This window comes from Lynx rufus, unplaced genomic scaffold (genome assembly GCF_022079265.1).
Source record: "Lynx rufus isolate CCGP_SWC_20201006 ecotype Redwood Valley unplaced genomic scaffold, mLynRuf1.p SCAF_3, whole genome shotgun sequence".
Lineage (NCBI taxonomy): Eukaryota > Metazoa > Chordata > Mammalia > Carnivora > Felidae > Lynx > Lynx rufus.
The window spans coordinates 130216093-130242362 of record NW_025814845.1 but is presented as its reverse complement, the minus strand read 5'-3'; the positions used below and the strand labels follow the sequence as shown (position 1 = coordinate 130242362).

At 39.6% G+C, this 26270-nt stretch overlaps 1 protein-coding gene across 1 annotated transcript; it reads right to left on the bottom strand.

Moving 5' to 3' along the window:
- Positions 1–4929: 4929 nt before the first annotated feature.
- NPY2R (neuropeptide Y receptor Y2) lies at positions 4930–6078 on the bottom strand. Its single transcript, XM_047090433.1, has one exon. It carries the CDS (start codon positions 6076–6078, stop codon positions 4930–4932), a length of 1149 nt encoding a protein of 382 aa, XP_046946389.1.
- Between the last annotated feature and the right edge of the window lie 20192 nt (positions 6079–26270).

The following is a 26270-nucleotide window of genomic DNA, read 5'->3' as shown; positions in this document are numbered from 1 at the left end:
CTTCCATTCAGTTACATATTCATGGACTAAGAAGAAAGAGTTGGAGTTACAGATAACATGTGAATTGTCTAACCCACATTCCATCTTTCCTATAAGTTCACCCATTGACTGTTAGGTCAATGATCTAACAGATGTCTTTTATAAATCCTCACAAGTCGATCTTTAGTGACCCTTTGTTTAATAAAATTCCTACCTTTGATGTCATAAAACATAATCATGAAGATGTCTGCATTCTTTACTCTTGTGTTGTTTCTTTAGGTTCTCTGTTTTCCTATGGAAAAGTAAATACATTGTTTTTTTGCAGCCATATATATTAATATTTCATCCCTTTATCAACTTGAAAATGTCAAAGATTATTTTCTCTGTAAGGCATCACGTCTTTTGCTCATCCCAGGAAGTTAATTGAGCATTTATATTCTTCTGTGGATTTTAGATCATTAAATCTTGATATAATTCTTTACTCCTCCATTCCAAGCAACATACCACAGGAAGAAAATGGTCCTTCCTTATACTTTCCTCCTCAGTCCATCTGTACTAATGGGGAAGTTTTAAAGAGAATCTTTAACACACTGGCCTTGATTACAGAAAAAAAAAAAAGAAAATATACAGTCAACATGCATCATTGTAACTCTGAAGAACCTGGGATGAGGCTGAAACTAGAAATTACACCATTTGGGCAATTCTTAAGATTGCCAGATTGTCTGATAGCAATTAGGCACCATATTTTCCCTTCCATGCTCTCCCTATATCTTAGGGCTAGAAACCTAAGAACTACATTTTCCCCAAATCCCAGACAGCAAGGCTAGAGTTATAGTCCACAAATGAGAGATACTCACATGAATTCTGAGATGCAAAAGAGAAGCAAAAGACATTATTGATTCTATGGCAGGGGTGGGCAGGAGTGTGGGCTTATACGGAAGCAATAAGATTTTTTTTAATTGAAATATAGTGGACACACATTACATTAGTTTCAGGCTCAAAACATAGAGATTTGACAAGTCTATATGTTATGCTGTGCTCTCCACAAGTGTAGCTACTATCTGTCATTGTACAGTCCTATTACAAAACCATTGACCATATTTCCTATACTATACGTTTTATCCTCTTGACTTATTCATTCCATAACTGGAAGCCTGTGCCTTTCACTCCCCTTCACCCATTTTGTCCATTCCCCCACCCACATCCCTTCTGGGAACCATCAGTTTGTTCCCTGTAGTTACGGGTTTGCTCCTGCTTTTTGTTTGTTCATTTGTTTTGTTTTCTAGATTCCATATATAAGTAAAATCATATGGTATTTGTCTTTCTTTGTCTGACTTATTTCACTTAAGATAATAATACCCTCCAGGTCCATCCATGTTGTCACAAGTGGCAAAAATCTCATTAATTTTCATGGCTGAATAATATTCCATTGTGTGTCCATTCATCTATGTTTGTGCGTGTGTGTCCATTCATCTATCAATAGATATTAACAGGCAATATAATAAACCTGAACTCTTTCCTGTGTATCATCCGCTCTCTGTTGTAGGCATTAGCAGTGGTTTCATACAATTATGTGCTTCCTGGTTTCTTCAATGCCGGTGGAAGCTTTTCTTAACCTTCACTTCTCCAGTTCTTCCAGTGATTTTCCAAGACTTTAATTTCCTGTATTAAATGACTTTTTGCTATAAATACCTAGCATGGCTTCTCTTTAGCTATCTGAATCATGACTAGTACAGTTTACTGGCCCTTCCATGCTTCCCTTGTGCAACGTTCTAGATAATTTTTAGTGAACCCTAAATTATATGTATGTATAGAGCCCTTTCTAATTATGCAAGTGTCTATACTTAATGGTCTTCAAAAAAAACCTAATCCTGAACAAATATACATCTTTACTTGACTCCTATATGGCTAAAACTCTACTCTCCTGCAAGTTGTATAATAAAACTGGGAAAAGTTTATGCTTTACAATCTTAAAAATCTTTCTTCAAATCTTGGCTTTAGTATTCCCTTGACTCATTGACTTAGTTTCCTTTTATTGACCACAAACTTGATGCCAGAAGCTGCAAGTACCTGTGATACCACAATGATTAAACCAGTCCCTGTCCCCTGCCCTCATATGCTTAAAATATAGCAGCAAAGATTAGAGAAACAGAATTTGCAAGGGATAAAACATAGAGGTAGAGTCAGGTACTAAATAGCTTTCCAAGTCATAAAAAGATTTTGACTTTATCATAACTATGATGAGGAGACATTGAAGAGTTTTTATCAGAAAAGTGATCTGATAAAATTTCAGGCTCTGAAAAATCACTCTGGCTCGTGGGTAAAAGTTGGATTTGATAGGAAGATGACTGGATATAGAGACCAATTAGGAAGCTGCAACATTAAACCAGAGGCGAGATAATACAGGTCTGACAAGATAATCACAACTTGTACTATGGTGGGGAGCATAGGGATGAAGAAAAATGAATTGATTCAAGGAACATCTAGAAATTAGAACAAAATGTGGGAATTGTTTGGACATGTGTACTAAAGAGACCCAAGAGTCAAGGGTGACCCCAAAGTATAAGACCTTGGGGAACTAGATGAGTAGCAGGGTCATGATTAGGACAGAAATACAGGAAAACAAAGTGGAGGTGAGGTGGGGTGTGGATCAAAATGGCAGGTTCTGTTGTAGACATGTTGGATTTAATTTGCTGATGAGATACCCATGTAGATGTGTCAAGTCAGCTGATAGGGATACAGGTTTGAAGTTAGTTTAGAAGAAAGGTCTGGTCTTAAAGATTCAAACATTGTCAAAATACGGACTATAACTGCAGCCATAGGAGTGAATCCATTCACTCACGTTCAAGTACAGGAAAGAAAGAAAGCTAAACTGCCTAGAAGCCACCATTATTTTCCTTCTTTTGGTTGTGTCAGAGGCTTACGATTTCGCTTTGGACAGAAACTTCGATATAAAATATGACACAATTTCTCTAATTTCCCAATGTCTTTTATTTCAACAGATAAAATCACAACATAAAAAGATTAATTACATCACAAGTATTAACTGGATCATTAAATGATTCTAATAATTTACTACTACAACTGGTAATACAGTGGCATACACATTCCTTACAGGGTAAGAATTCTCCAAGAGGGAAAACAAAACAAAACATTGTAACCACAATTATCTATTAGTATCTTAAGCAAACTAATTGCTTTTTAAAGGACAAAAAGTTTTTTCTTGAACAGTTATGTAGAGTCCCACAAAAAAAAATGAATTTGTCCGTTACATGGTACATTACATATATATATTATTTTTTGTTTGCTTCTTAATTAGTCTTCCACTGTTTTCATTCTCTTTCAGTATTCCAGAGGTACAGCCCACTTCAAGATCTTTACTTCTACGTCGGAAATAATTCAACAAGAGCCACAGTATGACTTTTAAATATATCCGTAAAGTTGAACTCTCTCCGTTCATGAAGCTCATGTTTGTACCTAAACGTAATATTCATGCTGAAGTTTTTTAAACTTTAAGAAATCTATTCCCAAATTCAGTCAAACTGACAAAAATATGATTGCAATGAAACTTCTTTAACAGAATCCAAAGAAGTACAACTATTTTCACATCTCAGTGTGTTTTCATAAACATACTAGGGTTTTAAGCATCTTTGGGTACTATTGAAATAAAAATAGTATTCACAAAATCATTCAATGAAGAGTACTATAGCATCTACACTTCACTATTTATTTATAGGTAAAATTTTATTATGTATATATTCATAAGTTATCCAAAAATACATAGCTAATTATTTTGAGAAGAGGATAATTTATGTTGAAATTGGTCCAAATAGAACATTTGCAAAGTGGAATGCATGCAGTGTTTTTAATATTTCTTACCAGATGGGTTCCATTTTGATGAAATTATATTGTTTTATTAATCATGAACCATGGAAAATGAATTCCACGTCCATGGAAGATGAATTTCAAAAAATAACACTACAGTGTTCTGTAAACACAATAGAGCTATGTATCTGTGCAAAAACTGTTTACCAATAACCACAAAATGTGGCAAAATGCCACAAAAATTATTTTTTAATCTGAATCAATTTTAGTGAAGACAAATTCAACTCCAACATAGGAATAACACATGTTCAGAAAGTTATAACAGTTAGCAATGGTTAAAAGTATCGAGCTGTATGTTCATTTGTTGTCACATAAATAGTATTTACAAAGCAGCAACAACTTGAAATGAGAAGCTAAATGATGGGTTACATTTCTAAAACTGAGAATTTCAGCCTTCAATTTTGAGTTGGAGAAACTTTTCACTAAATGTGTATTTGGTTTTAAGAACACCTGGTGAACTCAGTGTTAAAGATTTCCCTCATCACTCGCCAAAATACTAATTATATAGCAAATTTCAGTTTATCACCTGGAAGTCATTCAAATAGCTGGTAACGTTCCCTGAAGGATTGGTCCATAGGAGGAACAATTAAAAAAAAAAAATACAGAAGAGCCTGCAGCTCCCTAGGGAAATTGGTGTTGGGTAGTCCTTTCATCAGATGAGGGGGCAGTGAGCAGCACATCACCCCCAGTCCATGCCCTAATATGATTTGAAAGGCAATTTATTTAGCCAACCACTTCTAGCAATGCTGATGTCATGTTGATTCCTTGTTCAGGTTTTCTTCACTCTGAGAAATAGTCAAAAGCATTCCTCTGCTTTTACTCATAATTTGACCTACCATCCAAGCAACTATAAGCAAACTGTTCACTGCCCTATCTTTGAATAGGAGTATTTTCACGGAGGCTCTGCCAACCAGGTTTCTTTCCACAGATCACACTGCAATTGCTTCCACTCGGATCCTCTTCTCCTGCCTTAAAATGGGAAATCAGGATGCACCCGGGAGCCCTTCTCAACCGATTTATAGCTCTGGTTGGAATTCATCTACATATTTTCACACCAGAGCTTACTTACACATTAGTAGCCTCTGTGAAAGAGTCATTGGGACCATTGTTCTTTTTTACCTCCAGGTTCTTTTTAGTCTTGAACGTCACAGACACCTCAGAGTGAATGGCATCCAACCTCTGTTCACAGCGGAAGGCTGCTAGGAAAGCCTTTCTATAGTTGCTGTTCATCCAGCCATAGAGAAAGGGGTTGGCAAAGGTGGAGCACATGGCGATAATGTGGAACATGGTGAAGATGAGTTTGTACTCCTTCAGGTCTAGGACTTGGTTGTCAATGTCAACAGCGAGTTGGAAGGCATGGAGAGGCAACCAGCTGACTGCAAACACCACTACCACACACACCAGCATTTTGGTCGTTTTTTGCCTTCGCTGATGGTAGTGATCATTAGCAGCTCCAGGGCTGACATGGTTCTTAAGTTTACTCCAGATACGAGTGTAGGAAAAAGATATGATGCCCAGAGGCAAAACGTATAGGATCAACAAGGAAGAAAGACTGTAGATGGTGCCATAGATGTTCTTCTCCTCACCAGGCCACTTCTCAGTGCAGACCACAATCTCAAAGTCGGGAATAATCTCAATCAGCGAGTACTCGCGGAAGATGGCCAGGGGGCTTGCAAGCAAGGCACTGATGCCCCAGGCCAGGCCAATAATCAGGAAGCTGATTCTCTTGGAGATCTTGCTTTCCAGGTGGTAGACAATGCAACGATGCCGGTCCAGGGCAATTACCGTCAAGGTGATCGTGGACACTTGCACTGCCAGGCCCTGGGCATAGGGTACCAGGTGGCACAGGACAGGACCCATTTTCCACTCCCCCATTAAGGTGTAGGTAAGAGTGAATGGCAAGCACAGGGTGTTCACCAGAAGATCTGCCACAGCCAGATTGGCAATGAAAAAGTTGGTTACTGTGCGCATGCTCTTGAATTTGATCACCACGTGAATCACCAGAGAGTTTCCAATTACCCCGAGCAAGATGATAGAGCAGTAAGCTAATATGAGGATAATCTGCACCTCAATCAGCATGGTGCTGTCTAGAAGCTCTGGCTCAGGGTCAGGGGCCAGCTCACCTCTAGGAGTGGTTTGCCGTGGATGGTACTTCTCCACCTTCATTTCTTCCACTGTCTGGTTCTCATCAGCCTCTGCACCTACTGGGCCCATTTTCAGCTCCTAGCACAAGAATATACAATTAGGAGAAGAAGAAGAAGAAGAAGAAGAAGAAGAAGAAGAAGAAGAAGAAGAAAGAGGGGGAAAGGGAGGAGGGGGAGGAGGAGGGGGAAGGGGAGGAGGGGGAGGAGGAGGAAGAGGGGAAGGAGAAGAAATAACACGGAGCAAGGAAAACACAAGGGTGACGCAAAGGAATATCACAAATGGATTGGTTTCATTTTGGTTAGGGCTCAAAATACATGTCCCCTGATCCCTGTAACTGCGCATAGTGTAACATTTTAATAAAGCAGGACCATTATAATAGTTTATTCACAAATATGGATGAATTAAACCAGGTCTCTGAAATGTATATTACAACAATAAAATGTAATACCTATAGTGTAGACATAAATCCAGTGTGAATGCTACCAAATTGAGTCAATCTATTTTGAGTGGGATAAATGTTACAAACTTTACCGATTAATTTTATAACTTCTATTAAGTCTTCAAATTTATTTTAAGGTAGACAAAGAAAATTACCCTCAATATCTTACCTGCTTCAAATTTGTAATTATAGCAACAAATTTCACAGAAAAGAGAAAAATATTAAAGCCCTTTGAGTGGGGCCTGGACTTTGGAAGTATAGCATAGAACACATAAATATAAACTGAGCATATTCCATTTTATAGCCATTTTTTCTAGGGTTTGGGTTAGTGTTAAAACTAGGTAGCCTGTGTAAAACGGTTGCTTTTTTTGAAGATCTGAAATAAACTTCCTACTGACACACAGCAGAATCCCACACAGGATCTACATGAAAAAAAAAATATGTCCAAATCTGAAGCATCTCTCTCTCTAACCTCGAAATATAAAAGTTTTGACGCTTTTCTTCTCCAATCGCACGCCCTCAAGCCTTTCCTTTCTGCATGCCCTACTTCAGTCAATGTTATCCCCATTGATTACACCATGGGGAAGGTTAAAAAGCAGGTAACCATTCTAGACTTTGTCAACTCATTTAGTCTCCACATTTAAGAGAACCCTCAGACTGACTTTTTTTTATCTATTTATTTTGAGAGAGAAAGAGAGTGCAAGCAGGGGAGGGGCAGAAAGAGATGGGTGGGGAGAGAGAGAATCCCAAACAAATTAATGAAATCATGTATGCATGGTATCCGCAGATCATGCAAAACAGAACCTATTCAAGAATGTAAGGGAGGGAAAATTAAATGCAGAGTACCTAGTGACCAGGGCTATCCACTGGAAATAGAATCACTATGGACTAGTCCTGTGGGAACGAGATCCAGAGAGAGGCTACTGAGGCACTGCCCAGAAGAGAGAGGGAAGGAGAAGAATACAGAGGATTCTCCATTCCTCTGCCCTCTAATTACCTGCCAATGCCTCCTATGACCAAACTCAGCCAAGTGCCCGGTGACTTGGGAGCCTGAAAATCTAGTCTGCAGGAGTCAGCCCTCTAGAGGAAGGGTAAGGAATCGAGCTGAGGGCCCAACTAGGCGTCGTCTGTGGGCTGAATAAATATGACTCACCTACCAATGTAGGTAGATGCTATTATGATTAATAAAAACCAAATTTATTTAAAAGAGGTTCAGAATTAATGACAGCAGCCTTTTGTCATTGTGAATACATTCGAAAATTACTAAGATGTTGAGCTCTGGATGTTTTTACAAACTTGAAAAAAGAATTTCATATTAGAAACCAACATATGATATTGTTTTAAGCAATCTGGAGACATGGGGGAAATGATATGATCACATTCGAATTTCAGAAAGACCATTTTAATGTCAGAGTAGGCTCTTTCTAGTAAAAGGCAAGAGCCTGAGAGTGGAGGCACTACGCTGTTGTTATTCCTCCCCTCTCCCCGCACAAATCCTGGTTCCTGGCATAGGTTTTAAAATGCTTGCTAAATGCATGTTATAATAAGTGTAAGCATCATGAGGGTAAAGCCATGCCTGGCATTTTGCACATGCTCAATTATTATTGCTAAGTGAATGAATGAATGAATGAATGAGAAGAGGAAGTGACATAAGTCACAAGACTATTAGAGTAATTGTGGTAAGAAATCAAGGACAAAGCCAATGTGGTAGGAATGATGAGGACCCGTGAGAAAGGTGTATAAAATCAGTCTAAGGGGCACCTGGGTGGCTCAGTCAGTTAAGCATCAGACTTGGTTTCAGCTCAGGTCATGATGTCACAGTTCGTGAGTTCGAGCCCCACACTGGGCTCTGTGCCATCCTAGTGATTCTATTTCCAGGGGTTGGCCCTGGTCCCTGGGCTTTGGTCACACCACCTACTCCCTGTGTCTCTCTGGCTGGAGGTACTAATGACTCTGTGTTCTTGCTAATCCTTGAGTGGCTTCAATATCCTCTGTTTGGCTTCCATCACTTGCGTAATCAATTCTCCACATTTAATTTTCCCTCCCTCACATTCCTGAATAGGTTCTGTTCTGCATGATCTGCTGATACCAGGCATACATGATTTCATTAATTTGCTCTCCCACTAATGGTTCTGCACCAGCCTACAGAAGATAATCCCAACTCCATTATATGACATTCAAAGCTCTTCTTGAACCCATTCCTGCCTACCTACCCTCTGGCTTCATCTCTCCTGACACGCCAATAGGTATCTTATGCTTCTGTCATACTAAACTACTTCGGATTCCTTCAATACATCAGCTTTTCTCATGCCTCTCTGCTTTCCCGTTCTGACCTGGGAAGCCTCTCGGTTACCCAACAATCTGTGCTGACTTCTAATACTACAAGAAGCACAAGCCCCAATGCAATCATTTCCCACCACAGCAATCTCTTTAAGGACAGAAACTGGATCTTTTCCATCCATTGTGTAATCCTTAGCACGCTAACATGTTAACAGCACCCAGTAATTTGGCAAAACAAATAAGAAGCTACAGGAAAGCATAATTCCTTGTTCTGATATGACATCCTTGAGCTTATTTTCTTGTTCGTAGGTAACCACCCCTGCAAGAAAATTGTTCCAAGATCCCTCTTAAATCAATCCCTGATTAGAGCATTAAAAACTGCCAGTCAGTATAGACCATAAGGAAACTTTCTATCTGAGAGGCCTACCACACACACACACACACACACACACACACACACACACACACACAAAACCTTTCAAGGAGCCTTACTGCAGAGAGAGAGAGAATTCCATATACTCATATTTTGCTTTACTGATATTTCTAGTTCTGTCTGCATAAATTTCAAATAACATGTTCCAAAGAGCCTTGACTCTCTTTTGTATTTGCCTCCATTCTTTAGAAATTAGGGGGAAAAGTGCAACTAATTATCTAAATCTCGGAGTGTATATTTAATAGGCTACACCTTCTCCCTTAAACTAAAAGAGACTTTACAGAGTACAATTAATCAATGCTGACAAGTCATTAACAGGATTAACAAGACTCCATGAGGTCTGAGTTTGAGGTTTGCCACAAGCTAAATTGAGAGCAAACCTGAGATAGAAGGATATGAGTTTGTTTATTAACTTGTTTTCCTTTTCCTGTTCAGTTCCATTTTCTTCATTTCAAAGCCCCTTTATTTAAAACTTCTCTGCAGGAATGGTTATTGATCTACAGGCAATTAGCGTATGGATACCAATCACAGTTCTCAAGCACACTGCTGGCCCTCAGCCAGGGCAGAGGATTGCCCAGAGAATGCATCATTTCATGTTTAGGCTTCTGGAAAAGTGGAAGAGGAAAAGAGATACATAGAGGGAGCTGACTGATTTAAACTCAAAACCACAAACATTAAAAGATAAGTAGGTGAGGGAAAAACCCTTTCTTTGAAACAAGACAATATGAAGCATTCACATCAGTCGGGTCTTTTAAGAACTGTGAATGGTGCAGTTTTCTTGAACAAGTGAATCTTTAGAGATTCTGTTACAGAAATATTTTCCTGTTTGTAGAATAGGAAAATGACTTCAAGTTTCTTTTTTTTCTTCCAGAGATAAAGAACTTCAAATCACCTGAGTGACAAACCAGTTTATACTTTCACTGCATGTTTAAATTTGTGGGGCTGTTTTTTGTTTTGTTTTGTTTTGTTTTGTTTTTGTTTTTGTTTTTGTTTTTTTTTTGTTTTTTTTTTTTTTTTTTGCAACAGTACCTTTATTGCCACAGATTGGCTTTAGTAAAACTTAACATCTGGTCAATCACAACACCTTCCAGGCATTTGTCCCAGGGAAAAATCCCAGAAATCATGCTACATACTCTATACTGGTTAGTCCTGGGGGAGGGGAGTGGACTCCAAGAATGCCGCATATAAGACAAGGCTGTTTGGTTCACAAGCAGAAAGTTGAAAATATTCACTGAAGAGTCTGGTAATAAATCACTTTCCCTATGTTTGAACTTCTGGCCTTTCCTTGCAAATAGCATGGTCTATTTCATGTGATTGCGTGTAAATGACATGCCCCTATTGCAAAACGTCTTAAAGCTTTTACTTTTGCCTCCTCCCTGTGCACCATATGCTCCTACCCAGTGGGTGAGCCCTTCTGGTGCAAAACCAGTGAGTGCTTAAATAAATGTATTCATTCTTGAACAGCTTTGGAGAATTCAAGATGACCTCTTGCTTTAGACAGGTGCTTGATTTTTTTTTTTTTTTTAAGAGAAACAGTAACAACTTGCTGCTCTGGAAAGATGATAACCTCTCTCTAAGAAGGGTCAAGGAAATAGTGAAGAACCTTCAGCAGAAAAGGAAAATTCTAGCGAAAGTAGAAAATGGGGATGGCTATCACCCCAACCCCCACCTTCAGCCTAAATGAGCGAAAAAAAGTCCCCACACTCATGAGGACCTCCCCCATACCCTCTTCCCAGGACCAGAGCTCTTCTTTGGGGGTATTCTCCTTCGCCAGTGTGAATCAGAGTTAGGACTTACACTTACTTACCCGGTCTTGGCGTTTCTGCTGAGACGTGGAAGCAAGACGTGTACGGCCCGTCCGTGCAACGATTATCTAGCCCTCGGAGCTGAAGAAGGCACTGGAAGGTCCCCAGACGCAAGCCCAGTTCCGTCCGTTCCGATGGTGCAGGACCGCCAGCGGCGCGCGGAAGCGCGGCGGAGCGCGGCGTCCGCCGGACAGTCGAGCCGCTGCGAGCTGGCGCTGCTCCGCTCTACCGCCGACCTCCGGGGCCAAGCGCGCTGGGGCACCGCGCTGCGCGGCACAGAGCAGTCGGCTGCGCTGGTGAGGATGCGAGGCTGGTGGGGGGCGGGGGCACGGGGGTGCGGGGAGAGGCAGCCCTTCCCTGGGAGAAACAACAACAACAACAACAACAGGTACAAAAGGGCGGGGGGCGAGGGTCCCGCCGCGCAGAAAGCTGGACGGGAAGTTTCCGTGGCGAGGGAGGGGGACAGCGTCCACGGTGTCGCCGCTGTCTCCAGGTTTCGAAGCCCGCGCAGCGGGACCCTACTCAGCGCGGCGCCCCCTCGCGGATCCCAACTATCGCCTGCAACTGCTAGTTTCACCCCTGTCTCTGGCGACCCCCAATTGTGATATTCTGGCCGTTTACACCACTCCAACCTCCTTTCCCTTCCACGAACCCCTTCCTTTGCTCTCCGCTTCTCCGTTCCGCGAGAGATGGACCTGCAAAAAGCTCCTAGATTCGGGGTTCACCAAATCAGCCAGGGAAAGTCGAGGGCGAAGGCGAAGGCGGAGCGGGGGAACTCAGGTTTGGGCGAGGGTGCTGAGGTCACGGCGCAGCGAGCAACAGGAGACCTCGAGCTGGAGGGAGGCGGACGTGGAGGCAGAGGGCCGTGCCTTGAAAGGGCTGAGAAAACCCCACAACTTCCAGCCAGGAGTTGCTTCTTGTTTTGCTTGTTTGTTTGTGTTTGTTTGTTTGCTCATAGGAGCAGAGTGGGGACCCGGACCCTCGCAGAACCACCGAGGAGCGTCGCACAACTGCGCCAAGGACAAACCCAGGGCACTCACACCAGGGGCTGGAGCCGCCGCCGCGCTCCCACGGGAAGGTAAAACGAGTTCAGATGCCTGTTGCCCACCACTGACAATTCCCCTAACGGGTGTCTGCTGACAGTTTACACGTTGGGTATTGCGAGTTCAGATTCAAAAGCCGGCGGGCAGCGTGTGTGATGTGCACTCTGTCTTCCTGCAAAAGGTAGAATAGAAAGAGAAAACAATGGGTGACAAACAATCTTTCTCCAGTTAGTTGACTTCCAGATCCTTCGCTCTTTGATCGTGACCCAAGCCACTAATGCCAAGATGAGTGAGTGCCTGTGGAATACTCTAATCTTTTTGTGGCGAAGCCCTTGTTAATGCCTTGAGCCATCAAGTTGAGTTAGTGGATCAGAGCAAAACAGGGTTGTGGCATCAGTCCACGACGCTGAGGGGTCTGTTTCCTCGGGATTCCTCCCAGAAACTCTAGTTAGAACCATTCCTTATAGAAATTTGCAACCAGCCTCTCTGTCCCTTGTTCAGTTTTAGAGGGGGAAGCAGATCCTGCCAAGTTAGGAAAACAAAGGCCTGAAATTGGAAACCAAAGTCTTTCCTAACTAGCCCGTGTTGAGGTTTTGCACACATTACTTTCCCTCTATTCATCAGTGTCTTTATTTCTGAAGTGACGATGGCCATACTCAGTTCACTTGGAATTTCTCTTAAGTAGAAAAAAAAAAACAGTTTAAACAACTCAAAATAATATTCTTTGCAAAAATATTAGTTATGGCTTCCCCTAAAGAAGATTGGATTTTCAGTCTTTTCTGGGCTTGCCCACACCTTCATAATATTGCATGTATAAGTATTTTTATACAGCTTAATCTGAAATTGATTATCTGGTTAATGTAAAATTTTGCCTACAGGAGCATAGACATTACTTATAAAACAAAGCAGCTTGGGCTTCTCAGTTACCATGAAATAAAAGTAAACTGAACTGGAAATATACAAGATGTTCCATATAATTCTACTTAAAATATTTTTGTAAATATTTCTTAACTTGGGGAAATATTCCTTGTCACGCCTGTGTTTTGTGCCACAGGTTCCATGCTTCCTAATATATTTGCACCTGTGAATAGTGAACTCTGTACCCAGGAGTTGTAATTTTAGAAGAGTAGGAGTGGCTTGAAACAACAACCACAAAAACATATAGAAAGCACAGAAGAGCAATCAGATTAATTGCTTCGGAGGGTTTGACTGACTTCGATGACATTGATTCTACAAACATTTTTGCCTCCCATACAACTGCCTTTTAAAAGCAGCCTAGCAGTCTTATACAAATATTTATCTTATTCCCTTACAGACATGCGTGTCTTAGGAAACACCCATAGTTCCACAGACATCTCGTCAGCAACTTTGAGAAGACTAAATGACCTCTCTCTCTCCCAATAAAGTACAGAATTGGATGAAAAAATGGATTTATTGAAATTAAAGTTGCTTTATTGTGTGTCATATTATCAAGGATAGCTTTGGCAATGAACTCATGACATTTTTGTGCATTCAAGTCTGACTGATACCTTTTGATGTGCATACACTGTGTGCTATCATAACAGTGAACCACTCTGATGAATGCCAATAAAACCTATCAAGACACTGGTAGAAGTTTGTGGAAGGAGTGGTGAAATATGGATTGATCCATAGGGAGACAGGACAGGATTATTGCTGCCTGATTTCTCTTGTGTCAAATCATGGAATTTCTCAGGCAAGTTCCACAGCTAAGAAGAACATAGGTTGGTTGTTCCTCAGATAGGGAACAGACTCAAACTCAGATGCCTACCTGGCCTGGGCCAGTGACATAAATGCCCAGCTAAGTTGTGGGAGACGGTGGGGAGTGGTGGGCACTGCCACACCCGTGAGAGCCCAAAAGTACAAGCCTTTTCTGAAGGAGGAGGCTGCTGATTCCACTGAGCTGCCCTGCAAAAATCTCAATTCAGTATTGTCAGATCTGACATTTGAAGAGAACAAAAATGCATATTCTTAAAAATCTTTCCAATTTTAAATGAAGGAAACTAATTTTTAAAAAGTCAAACCCCGGGGCACCTGGGTGGCGCAGTCGGTTAAGCGTCCGACTTCAGCCAGGTCACGATCTCGCGGTCCGTGAGTTCGAGCCCCGCGTCAGGCTCTGGGCTGATGGCTCAGAGCCTGGAGCCTGTTTCCGATTCTGTGTCTCCCTCTCTCTCTGCCCCTCCCCCGTTCATGCTCTGTCTCTCTCTGTCCCAAAAATAAATAAACGTTGAAAAAAAAAATTAAAAAAAAAAAATAAAAAGTCAAACCCCTTGGATGCCTGGATGGCTCAGTAGATTGAACGCCCAACTCTTGATTTTGGCTCAGGTCATTGATCCCAGGGTTGTGGGATCGAGCCCCTCTCTCTCTCTCTCTCTCTCTCCCTCTCCCTCTGCCTCTCTCCTCTGTTCATGTTCTTTCTCTCTAAAATTAAAATATGAAAGAAAAGCTTTTTTAAAAATAAAAGTCAAACCCCCAGGTGGGCCAAAATAAATAGACACGGATAGATAGAGCAAAACCTGCAGCCTGACCTGTGGGCCTCCAATATCTGATATTAGTATGTGAGGTTTGATAAACCTCCTAAAATACCTAAAACATAACTCTATTATCATTTCCCCTACCTCACAGACCATTCCTCAGTGCACATGAATATAACAGGAATACAACCAAAGATTAATTGCCAAGTAAGTGTTTTTCTTTTCCACTTCTGGTTGAATAGATATTCCCAATGAGACTCTGAAGTAAAGGACCTGGTCAATAACTGAACAATCAGTATTTATATAGTTACAATGAAGAAATTTCAGACAAACTCTTTGTCAAAAAAGACGAGTTAGATAACATCAGTAGAGAAAACCACTTGTGATGCACTTACTTTAGATAAAGTACATGATGATATGGATTTCCTTCCATCTAAATTTATTTTGAAAGCAAGGAAGCTTCCCCCAAGTTGTAAATAATTTCATTGTTTACACCATAAAAAGAGAAAACAGAAAAAAAAGCAAAGAAACGAATACACATGATCTAAAACATCACTGTCCAATAGAACTTTCTGCAGTGATGGTAATGTTCTATCTCTGCATTGCCCAGTAAGGTAGCCACCCAGTCACACGTGGCTATTGGGCACTTGAAATGTGGCTAGTACAACTTAGAGAGTGAATTCTACATCTAAAAATTTTTCAAAAACACCAAGAAGAATAAGTATGTTTTGGTTCCTAATGGAAAGTCCTCCTGGGGTCATTTCTGCCAGAAAGCTAGTTTGTTTGTTTGTTTTCTCACCTTAATGTCAAGTTTCCCTGAAAGACTATTAAGTAACTCTCAACTTATACCAAACCAACCTAAATCACAGAACAAAACAGTGTGGTGCAGCTGGAATGTGGAAGCTGATTCCAGAAGAAGAAAGAAAGAAGCTCCATAAGTCAGGACAGCAGCCTAGGAAAGGAAGAAGATTATAGCACCAAAAGGGAGTAGCAAGCCCAAGCAAGGAATTCTCTTAACCCCAGTAATGGAAGAAAAGCTCAATGAAGCTAATAAAATAATGTACTTAACACAGACTAAACAAACAGAGCCTAGTGACAAGTCCCTAGTAAGGAAATAATAATCACATTAACTTAACAGTTAGTTACAGTGTTTAGTATATTTGAAAATGATTCTGTCTTGCTTTATTCAAACGTTCAATAGGAGCACCTAGGTGGCTCGGTCGATTAAGCGTTCGACTTCAGCTCAGGTCATGATCTCTCAGTTTGTGAGTTGGAGCCCTGCATTGGGCTCTGTGCTGACAGCTCAGAGCCTGGAGCCTGCTTCAGATTCTCTCTCTCCTCTCTGTCTGCCCCTCCCCTGCTCACACTGTGTGTGTGTGTGTCTCTCAAAAATAAATAAACCTTAAAAAAAATAAAAATAAATGCTCATAAATTTATTTATTTATTTATCCTCAGGTTTATTAGGTCGTTACAGAAATTCTTTGTAAAGTTTCAATAATACTCCCTTGTAGTAAAAATTATGGAACCTAGATATCCTAATGGCCATTTGGTTATAATAGTGATGTTCAATTGGTTGTAAATAGATTTCTGATTGGATGTGTGCCCACCTTTCCTTTCAGGCAGGAAAAAAGCACAGTGGGAGTGAAGTTAATAACTGATCAGATATGATGGAAGTTGCATCAACTTGACATAGAAAAAAGAGACCAGTTTATATGAATGGAGCTGGAAGTGTGTTAACTTTTTAAATAAGTCCTTAAATAAACTAAATTTTTAAAAACTGGTCAGTCTAATCACACTTGTGATGAAAAGGCTGCACTTCCTTCTACATCCTTACAAACATGGTTCATTTGTAACAAGTGGACCAGTAAACGTGTGAATGGATAAGAAGTGGTCAACAAATAGTTTCACAAAGCTGATGGGCTAGATTTTCTTAAAAATTTTGTGGGCAGCAGTATGTTATGAAGACAGGTGTCTCATTCAAGAAAAGCAACTAGTCATTCAAAGTGAAATGTATGCTAAATCCTAAGTTGAGCATAAATATCATTTGCTATGATTTGTATTTCTATGGATTTGGAGTTATTTTTGTTTTGAATTTTTAATTGCAGATTCAACGTGATTAAACAGGATTGTAAGCACTATATGCAGCATTTTGCTGAGATTTTTATCTTTCAGTGATCATCCAAAGGATACTGAGACTGGTAAGGAACCAAATCTAAAAGAATATTTAAATGCAAATGATTCACAGTTCAAATTTTAACATAGAACAAAGGAAGGGAGATTTTTATGTGGAATTCAGAATTTAATCAATGCAAATTTTCATTTGATTATCTGAAACATGCACAGAAGGCCCGTGGCTAAAGAGGAAACATGCACCCTCTTAGAAATTTCAATTTTATTTAATAAGTGTTTATCCTTGTAGCATATAGAGACATAATTTGATATATATTTTTTGAGTCATACCCTCAAAACAAATTTAATTTTTAATTTTTTCTCAAAAAACTGCAAGCAAAATTAAAGCTCTCTCTCATACGAAATTATTGTTGGTATCTCTTGACAGATGAGAAACCAAAGATTTCTATATAATTTTTACATATCATTTTGGAGATGGTAAAACGGCTATTCAAAGTAAAATTTTTAAAACATTAATTGTATACTGAAAGTAAGACTTAGGACTCACTACTCTTTATTATAAAAATGAAGTATATACAATCCATATAAATGTTTTCTTACAACTCCTACCGATAAAGCTTTATTGAGTGTCTAATTTGTTACGGACACTATACCAGACAACGTCCATACCACCATGAATTACACACAGACCTGCCACTGATTGTCTCTAGTCCGTTAAACGTGTACAGACTTTTAAATAAAAAAGTTCCATAGGAGTGCCTGGGTGGTTCAGTTGGTTAAGTGTCTGGCTTCGGCTCAGGTCATGACCCCATGGTTTGTGGGTTTGAGCCCCGCATCGGGCCCTGTGCTAACATCTCTGTGTCTCCCTCTCTCTCTGCCTCTCCCCCTATCATGCTCTGTCTCTCTCTCTCTCAAAAATAAATAAACAGTAAAAAATTAAAAAAAAAAAAAGAAGTACCATAAACAGAGTAAGATTCTCTAGTAGACTCTGACATTATAGATTTGGGGCCACAAGGAAGGAATGGTCAGTTTTCTGTTTGTTTTTTATAAGTGTTATGTGTTGGGAGAATTAAGGAAATGCTTTGTTGGAGAGGTGACTCAACTCAGTGTAAACCTGGATACAAACGATTCTTGGCTTTACCCAGCACTGGGATGCCATTTTCTTCTCCACTGCCTTAACTTGGATGTGTGCTACTGAGACAATGAGGAACTTTCTGAGGAAGAACAATCACACATGTCAAAGTGAAGTTTTCAAAGTTAAAAACATTATTCTCAAACAAAATATATAGTGAGTACATATCAAATATTTAATTGATTAATAAGAGCACCAGCACAATGGTAAAGCTGGATTAAAGTAGGATCGCAAAGGTAGATGCCTATATCTAGCGAGTGTAAGACAAAGTCTTGCATAGAATTAAGATCTTAGATATAAAACAGGTTGATCGGGGTGCCTGGGTGGCCGAGTTGGTTTAAGTGCCTGACTCTTGATTTCAGCTCAGGTCATGATCTCACGGTTTGTGAGTTCGAGCCCCACATCGGACCCTGCATTGAGCCCGTCCCCTCTCTCTCTGCCCCTCCCCTGCTCACACTGTCTCTCTCAAAAATAAATATTTTTTTAAAAACAAGTTGATAGCCTGCTGTACAATAAAGCAATAAGTTACAAACTTATATTTTCCACCAGACAGACATCATTTGCATCTCTACTGGACAATAATCAAACTTAATTTTCTAAAAATTTGTATCAAACTTAATTTTCTATAAGTTTTCAGCAAACTTAGAGAGCCTGGGCTCTAATCAATAGTAAATAATAAGTCAAATTAAGTAAGTTACCATCACCTGACAAGTCAACTGATCTTCAGGCTCATAAGGCAATGCTCCAATCTGACATTGAAAAAGCATACAATCGTTTCACTCTGCTTTTTCATTGCCTGACCACCCCAAAACCTAGTGACATAAAACAGTTATTTTATGCTGCTCCATTATGGGTCAGAAATTTGGGAAATGCTTAGTTAGGTAATTCGTCTCCGACCGACATGGCCTCAGCTGGAGACGTAGGATTCTCTTCTAAGATGGTACCTTCACTCACATGCCTGGATCTGGGCTGGCTTTGCCATAGTAGCTGGAGGATGCCTCATATGTATCTCTCTTCACACATGGCAATCTCAGAGTTGCCAGACTTAATGCGTAGCTTTTGGCTTCCCCTAGAGAGGACTTTCTAAAAGAGAGTATTCTACGAGACCCAGGCAGAAACTGCAAGGCTTCTTATGATCAAATCTCCCAAGTCTTAGAACATCTCTTTGGTTACATTCTTTTGCTGAAGCAAGTCTCTTGGGTCAGCTTATAAAATGGGAGAAGAGGCATATACTCCACCTCTGCATGAGAGAAAGGCATGTGTGTACCAGGAGGAAAGGAATTGATAATGACCTGAGAGAAATGTCATCACACATCCCTTTGCCTTATACTATTTTGGATGTATTTGTGTGTATGTGCGTGCACATGTGTGCACGTGTGTGCATGCATGTGTGTGCAATACGTCCATTAAAGAGGGGCTTTTCTGGGAAAAGAACAGCAGCCTCAGAAATTCCACAGTGACTTTTTCTGTTTTGGCTTGCAATTCATAAATTATCCGAGATCTTAGACTGCAAAATCTGAGATCATCTCTGCCAATGGAAGCCCTAAGGCAAGAATATATGATAGAAATAGAAGAGGTGCTTCCAACATCTGCACTTAAGTGAACACAGTGATTGTGATAGGTACAAATAAATAACTTTAGGTAGGTTTTCCCCATAATGATTTACTTAATGCAAATAGTACTCAAACTTGTTCTCAGAAACCCCAGGTAATATGACAGCATAACATTGCCTGATAGCCAATCCCAACATTTAACTACCACATTCTCAACACTGCTTTCATTCACCAATAAAGCCCAGGAGAGACTGGAGACCTCTATTCTCTACATGGCCTTATTGCTCAGTAATGCACACAAGTTGGTCTTGGAGAACTATATTCAAGAGTGAACACATATTACATTCTTTCAATTTATGCGCAATTTCTTCTTGCAAAAGGCTATTAAACTTTTAGAACATACAAGCTTATAAAGTTATTTGTACCTAACTACCTGATAAATGGCACTGTTAGCTGTGTTTTGGCCTAGAAGTCATCATGAAATTTCTGCCCTCGGGCCTTGTCTATCTGGGAGTAACATTTTGTTCATGTAGGAGGAGTTCATTTAATTTAGTTAATCATGTTAGTTTCATAATACTTGAAACATTTGATTTGAAAGCTATTTTTCAGTGAAAGATACTATTGGGAAACTATTCGTTCACTTACAGAAAAAGGATTTAATAAAAGCTTGTGTGCAGGTGTAGGAATGCAGCGCCTATATTTTACAGAACTCTTGGAATTGTTCTGCTTCATCCCACCCTAGCATGGACAACAGAGAGCTCCTCCGAGACAGGAAAGTAGGAAGGAGGGCAGGAAGAGACATAGGCACATAAAAGAAAGTAGAGAGGGTACACTTCATAACAGAAATCATAAGTAGCATGTACGTATGTATGATATTGTAGTAAGAACATTTAATTTAGGTCTATTCTCTTAGGGTTTTAGGTGTATGATACATGATTGTTGACTATAGGTACAATGTTGTACAGTAGAGTTATATAGCTTATTCATCCTGGTTGACTAAAACTTTGTCTGGTGAGTACTAAATCATGCATAGTACTTAAACTCCAAGTTGTGACTAGGTTTATCCAGTAATATGATATCTATACAATATAATAATAACACAAGTATTATAGTTCTACTAAAATCATTACCAGGAAAACCATATGATAACGTGGAAAATTTTAGTGCAAACAAATATTTATTTTTAAATGCAAAAAATGCACTTGGGTGACTCAGTGGGTTAAGCGCCCGACTCTTAGTTTGGGCTCACGTTATGACCTGACACTTGGTGGGTTTGAGCCCCACATCAGGCTCTGCGTTGACAGTGTGCAGCCTGCTTGGGATTCTCTCTCTGCCCCTCCCGTGCGCATGCATGCTGTCTCTCTCCTGTCTCTCATGAAATAAATAAAATTTAAAATATAAAAATAAAATAAATGCAAAAAATCTGTCTTTAAAGTATAACCACATATTTTTAATCATGACTATGAAAAATGACTGGAGGAAAATATACTCCAAAGCTAACTATATTTATGCCATACAAACTATATGTGGTTTTTTTCTTTCATCTTTCTTCTCGCATTTTCTTTTTTTTTTTTAAGAATTTTTTTCTAATGTTTATTTTTGAGAGAGACAGAGACAGAATGTAAGTGGGTTAGGGGCAGAGAGAGAGGGAGGCACAGAATCCAAAGCAGGCTCCAGGCTCTGAGCTGTCAGCACAGAACCCGACGCGGGGCTCGAACTCACGAGCTGTGAGATCATGACCTGAGCCGAAGTCGGACACTCAACCGACTGAGCCATCCAGGCACCCCTCTTCTCGCATTTTCTTAAGTTAACCTTACTATTTTGAATAATGAAAATATGTATCATATAAAGTTTATTTTAACAGAGGCGGTTCTGGCAAAGTGAAACATATAGAATCTGTTCTTCAGACATTCATGAAATCTCTCAAGATTAATAGATTTACTGTTCTGTCCACAGAGTGCTCTTCAAACACCACAGCCCACGGTAGCTCTTCTCAACAGGGAGCCCACATTAGAATCGCACATGGAACTTTATAAATGCAAAGATGAGAGGGTCTGATCTAGTGGCGTGGTTACCTTTGTCTCTTCCCTAATTCAAACTACTACTCCAAACTCGAATCTAGAACCAATTACAATCACACACTAAAAGGCCATAGACACCTTTCTCTCAGACTCCTATTTATTTCCAGTCATTCCAGTCATTCCAAACTCCCCTGAATTCAATCTATAATCTCCCTCGATTTCATTTTCTTTGAGGCCGCGATTTTGCAACTTCTGTTCAAGATAATTATGTTAGTGTATGTCCTTTCTCTTCACTGTCTTTCTTTCCCTCTTCCACAACCCCTTAAAAGTTTAAAAGATAAAGGATGTGAATTTTCTCTTTGGTGTTTTTTTCCTTCTCTTTCCTTCCATCATAACCTACTCTCAGGAAAGCCTTAGAGGTAATTCGTGTTGGGTTGCCTGCCATCTTACCAGAAAGGTGCAGCAGAGAGAAAGGTGCTCTAATGGTGGAATGGTGAGCACCAGCCAGTCTGTAGAAGGGATGTGCTTCTGCTTTTGTTTCTATTTGGAGATTTTAGCAGCAGAACCTCCTGACCTTCTGAAAATCACATGGTCATGTGTGGGTGATCATTCAAGATTTTGCGTTAACTCTTAGAAATAGTTACTAAGATGTTCAATGTTCAGTTTAATCCTTTAACATTTAGACCACACTTGAGTGAAAATTCCATTTCCTGGGATTTAATCTATGTTTTCTTTATCACCAGTGAGTTATTCCCTCAACACTAATAAGCAAGAGCAAATATTACAGAGTATTATACTCTTCTAGCCGATCTGTCCTCTGGCATTTTTTAAAATGTTTTCTCTTATGTGGCAGTATAAAAAATAGCTCTAATAAGGGTTTTGACTGATTCATTCATCTTGCTCTTGGTTTGTGAGCACATCAAATCTGATAAAGAAATTGTTTTGTTTGGAGATGCCAATTACTTACTTAAGTTTACCTGTCACAGTGAAAGCATACAGAAAATGCAAATATGCCTTCTGTTGAGTGGATTATATAGGTATAATACTAAGATTACGATTGGATGAGCCTAGTGGAGACAATACCGATGTGGAATACAATTACATAAACCAGGGCTATGTTTGTCAAACCATGGTGCTAGGCTTCCCTTCATCAAAGTCATCTGAGGTCCCTCACAGCAATGCAGATTCCCAGACCTCACCCCAGACTCTGCAGCCAGTGAATCTCTTGGAGTGAGGGATACGATCAGCAATCAGCAGGCTTCCCAGATCATGGGAACGTATATCTAGCTTTGACCAGTGCAAATCTAGAGGAGCATCTTGTTCATATGCAAATAAGTAAGGGAACAAAGAAATGAATAAGTAATAATGGCAGAGAGAGAGATAGAATTGTAGTACCTGAATTATTTAGACTTTTCTGTTCTTCAGAGATTGCTGGGAAATGCTTCACTTCCCATGGCTCATATAGATTTAATGTGTCAATGCATCTTGTTTCCATAGAGAAAATTATTTGTAGATATAAATTATCCAGTGTAAATTCGTGGGAATACATCTCTTTGCTTAATTAATTCTCTAGCTAGAAGTCACGAACTAGAAGTTACTTCCTTAGGGAAATAGTACCTCACCAAGCCTCGCAGGTCAAATATTTCTGTCAGAGAGCAATTACCCACTTGTGTCTCTCTCCCAACACTTGGAATACCTTCAGCTTTACATTTTATGTGATTATTTCACTCCCTGATGAACACCTGTCTTCCCACCTTGAAACCCTGAAGGAAACAAAAATCAAACAATACTCATTTTTAATGCTTTTTGTGTAAAAAACTAAAGAACTAAAATGGGGGGAAAATACCAATTTGCTTTATTTCCTCTAAGTAAGTGGCTTGGATATTGACCCACCTGTTGTTTGTTCATTTGATCAATGTAGATGTAACCTTGTATCTTAAAGTTCTGAATGAACACTCAGATAAATTCCAGGTAAATTGCCATTGATATTTGGCAATCCTGACTTAGGTCATTCAATGAATTTCTGGGTTAATTATGCATGGAATGTTCATTTACATTTTCCCAATTCCTATACCGTATGTACCCTTTTGCACAGATAGCACAAATTACAAGTGTTTAATTTAAAAATTACATAGGAATATCTGCGAAGACAACGGGAATATATGACAAGCGTCTTCATTTGATTAACTATCTGTCCCCTCCTCACCAATAGGAGACAGAGGCAGGGTAAGGCCACAAATAATAGGAAAGTGGCAGAGAAATTGTTGCCTGTTGGTTCTTGAGTAGCCTCTCCTTTATTTAATCCACTTCATGATTACAAAATGTGTTTTCAATACCTTGCTTTTCTTAAAAGCTTAAAACTGAATAGCCATGTTCTTGACCCTTTCACTTAAAGGACCTAATACTTGAAAATGGGCATCTAAGCCACTTTCAAGTACTAGAATCATTCTATAATCTTCTAAGTATTTTCCTGGTTAGGGGCAGCAGAAAGATGACTTTTTCTATCGCTTGAAATTGGAATTTTTAAAATTTTTATTTGCATTCAAATGTGACCCATGCAATTCTTGTATTGTCATTGCCTCATTTTCAAAACTCATCTAAAATCAGTTTCTGTACGAGCTTGAGCTGCATCTTCTCCTCTGGGGATCTAAAAACCAAGGTATTAGTCCTGATGTGTATTCAGACTAACACAGAGGAAAAAAGCCTTTGTTCAGATATACAATTTGAAGGGCAAAATTCAGATGAGCTCTGCTTTAGAGACAACTCAGTATAACTTAAGAGCAAGAAAGACTAAAGTATATAGATAATAACTTTGTGCTTTCAAAAGGATTCTTTGCTTAACAAAATATTTGCTAAAGAATTCCTTTTGGTAGTGAAAGTCAACCATATTATTTGATTTATAAAAACTTGAATTACCAGGAAAAACGCATATGTTAAGGATAAGGGCAACAGCAAGACGGTGGGTCTGGTAGTTTATAAGCAACTGGGGCTGAACACATATTTTTTATTCTTTCTGGATTTCACTGAGCAACGACTTTGTGGCATGAATTTTACTGTGTGCCTACGATTGATATCTAATCTTTAACAATGCTGCTATAAACAGAGATTAATGAAATCAGGCCTTGGCCATACAAAAGCTGACAATCTGGTGCACAAGAGACAAATTATTAAAGTTAATTGTATTGCAAGGTGATAAGTCCTATAATAGATGTGTGATTCATAGAGGAGATGAAATTTTATTTGTATCCTGCAGATACAAATGAATAGTTTGCTATTTGACGGAAGCTGGGATAGAGGATGGAAATTCTAAGCAGTTGAAACAGCAGTCACAAACCTATGGAGATATGAAAGGATCTGACAGGAAGTTTGGTATGTTTTTATAGGAGTGACTAGGAAATTATAGGGGGAAACATGTAGTAGCCACGTAATTGAAGGCTTTGTACTCTATGCTAGATAGTTGCATTTTATCGTGTTGGTAATCTGTGGTCACTGAGAGATTTAAAGCACACAAAAAGTGTTGTTATTTTCTGAGTTGATAAGAACATTCTGGTAGCTATGTGAAAGTTTTTTGGAAGGGTTGGGTATGTCTTAGAGCAGCGATTTACAATAGAGACAGATTCTAAGAAAAGAATTACATGGAGAATTTCAAAGTACTCTACAGATTTCTGCTTTTCATCCAAACTTAAAGAATCACATGGGACTAGGTCCTGTAGTTTTTAAAAGTGCCCTTATTGTTATACCTTGTTGCATAACAAATTAGTACAAGCTTTTCAGCTAAAACAACAGTTACTATCTCAGAGTTTCTGTGGATCAAGAACTGGAGAGTGGTTTAGCCAGGTTTTCCGCTTTCAAGTCACTCACAAAGCTACCATCAAGATGTTGGCCAAGGCTGGGGTCTCATGTGAGGCTCTCCTGGGGGAGGATCTGCTTCTAAACTCAGATGGCTGTTAGCAAGACTCATTTCCTTGTGGGTTGTTGGACTGATTGCCCAGCTCCTTGCTAGTTGTTGCCTGGAAGCTTCTCTCTTTCTCTCCTTTTTATGGGCCTCTTTACATGGAGGCTTACTTCATCAAAGCCACCAAGGGAGGGAGAGAGTCTACTAGCAAGAGGGAAGTTACAATTTTATGTAACATAATCATTGAGGGGACCTTCCAACACCTTTGCCTTCTTCTACTGGTAAGAAATAATCCACATGGTGCCCATACTAAAGAGTAGGACATTTCACAGAGCTTGAATACTAGGATTCAGGGAAAATGAGAGACACCTTAGAGTCTGTCTTTGACACTCTCCACGTGATTCTGATACTCATTCAGGTTTGAAAACACTGACCTAGAGACTTAGGGAATACGCACAAAAACATGGCAAGGATGAAACTTCGAGGGGAGATCTCAAAAGGTTGGAAAAGAAATATCTAGGGTTGCCTGGGTGACTCAGGCAGTTAAGTGTCAAACTCTTGATTTTGGCTCAGGTTCTGATCTCATCAGTTCATGGGTTCAAGCCCCACATCGGGCTCTGCATTGACAGTGTGGAGCCCCCTTGGGATTCTCTCTCTCTCCCTCTCTCTCTGCCCCTACCCCACTCTTTCAAAAAGAAAGAAAGAAAGACCATAAAGAAAGAAAGAAAGAAAGAAAGAAAGAAAGAATTAGAGTAGGTGATTATTTGTAGGGATGTAGGGGGTAGCTTGATTATCAAACTTTGAACTTGATGATTGAGGATATAGTGATGGCTTTAATCAAAATAAGAAGTCAAAAAAAAAAAAGAAAGAAAGAAAGAAATCTGTCTTGAAAGAATGACAGTTGAGTTAGTTTTAGATCTGTTGGAGTTGATGTGCCCATCAGTTGATGTTATGAAAAAGTATTTACAACTGTGAAATATGGCCAGAAAAAAAAAAGTGAGTAGCATGTGTTTTCAATGATATACAGTGGCATTGTTT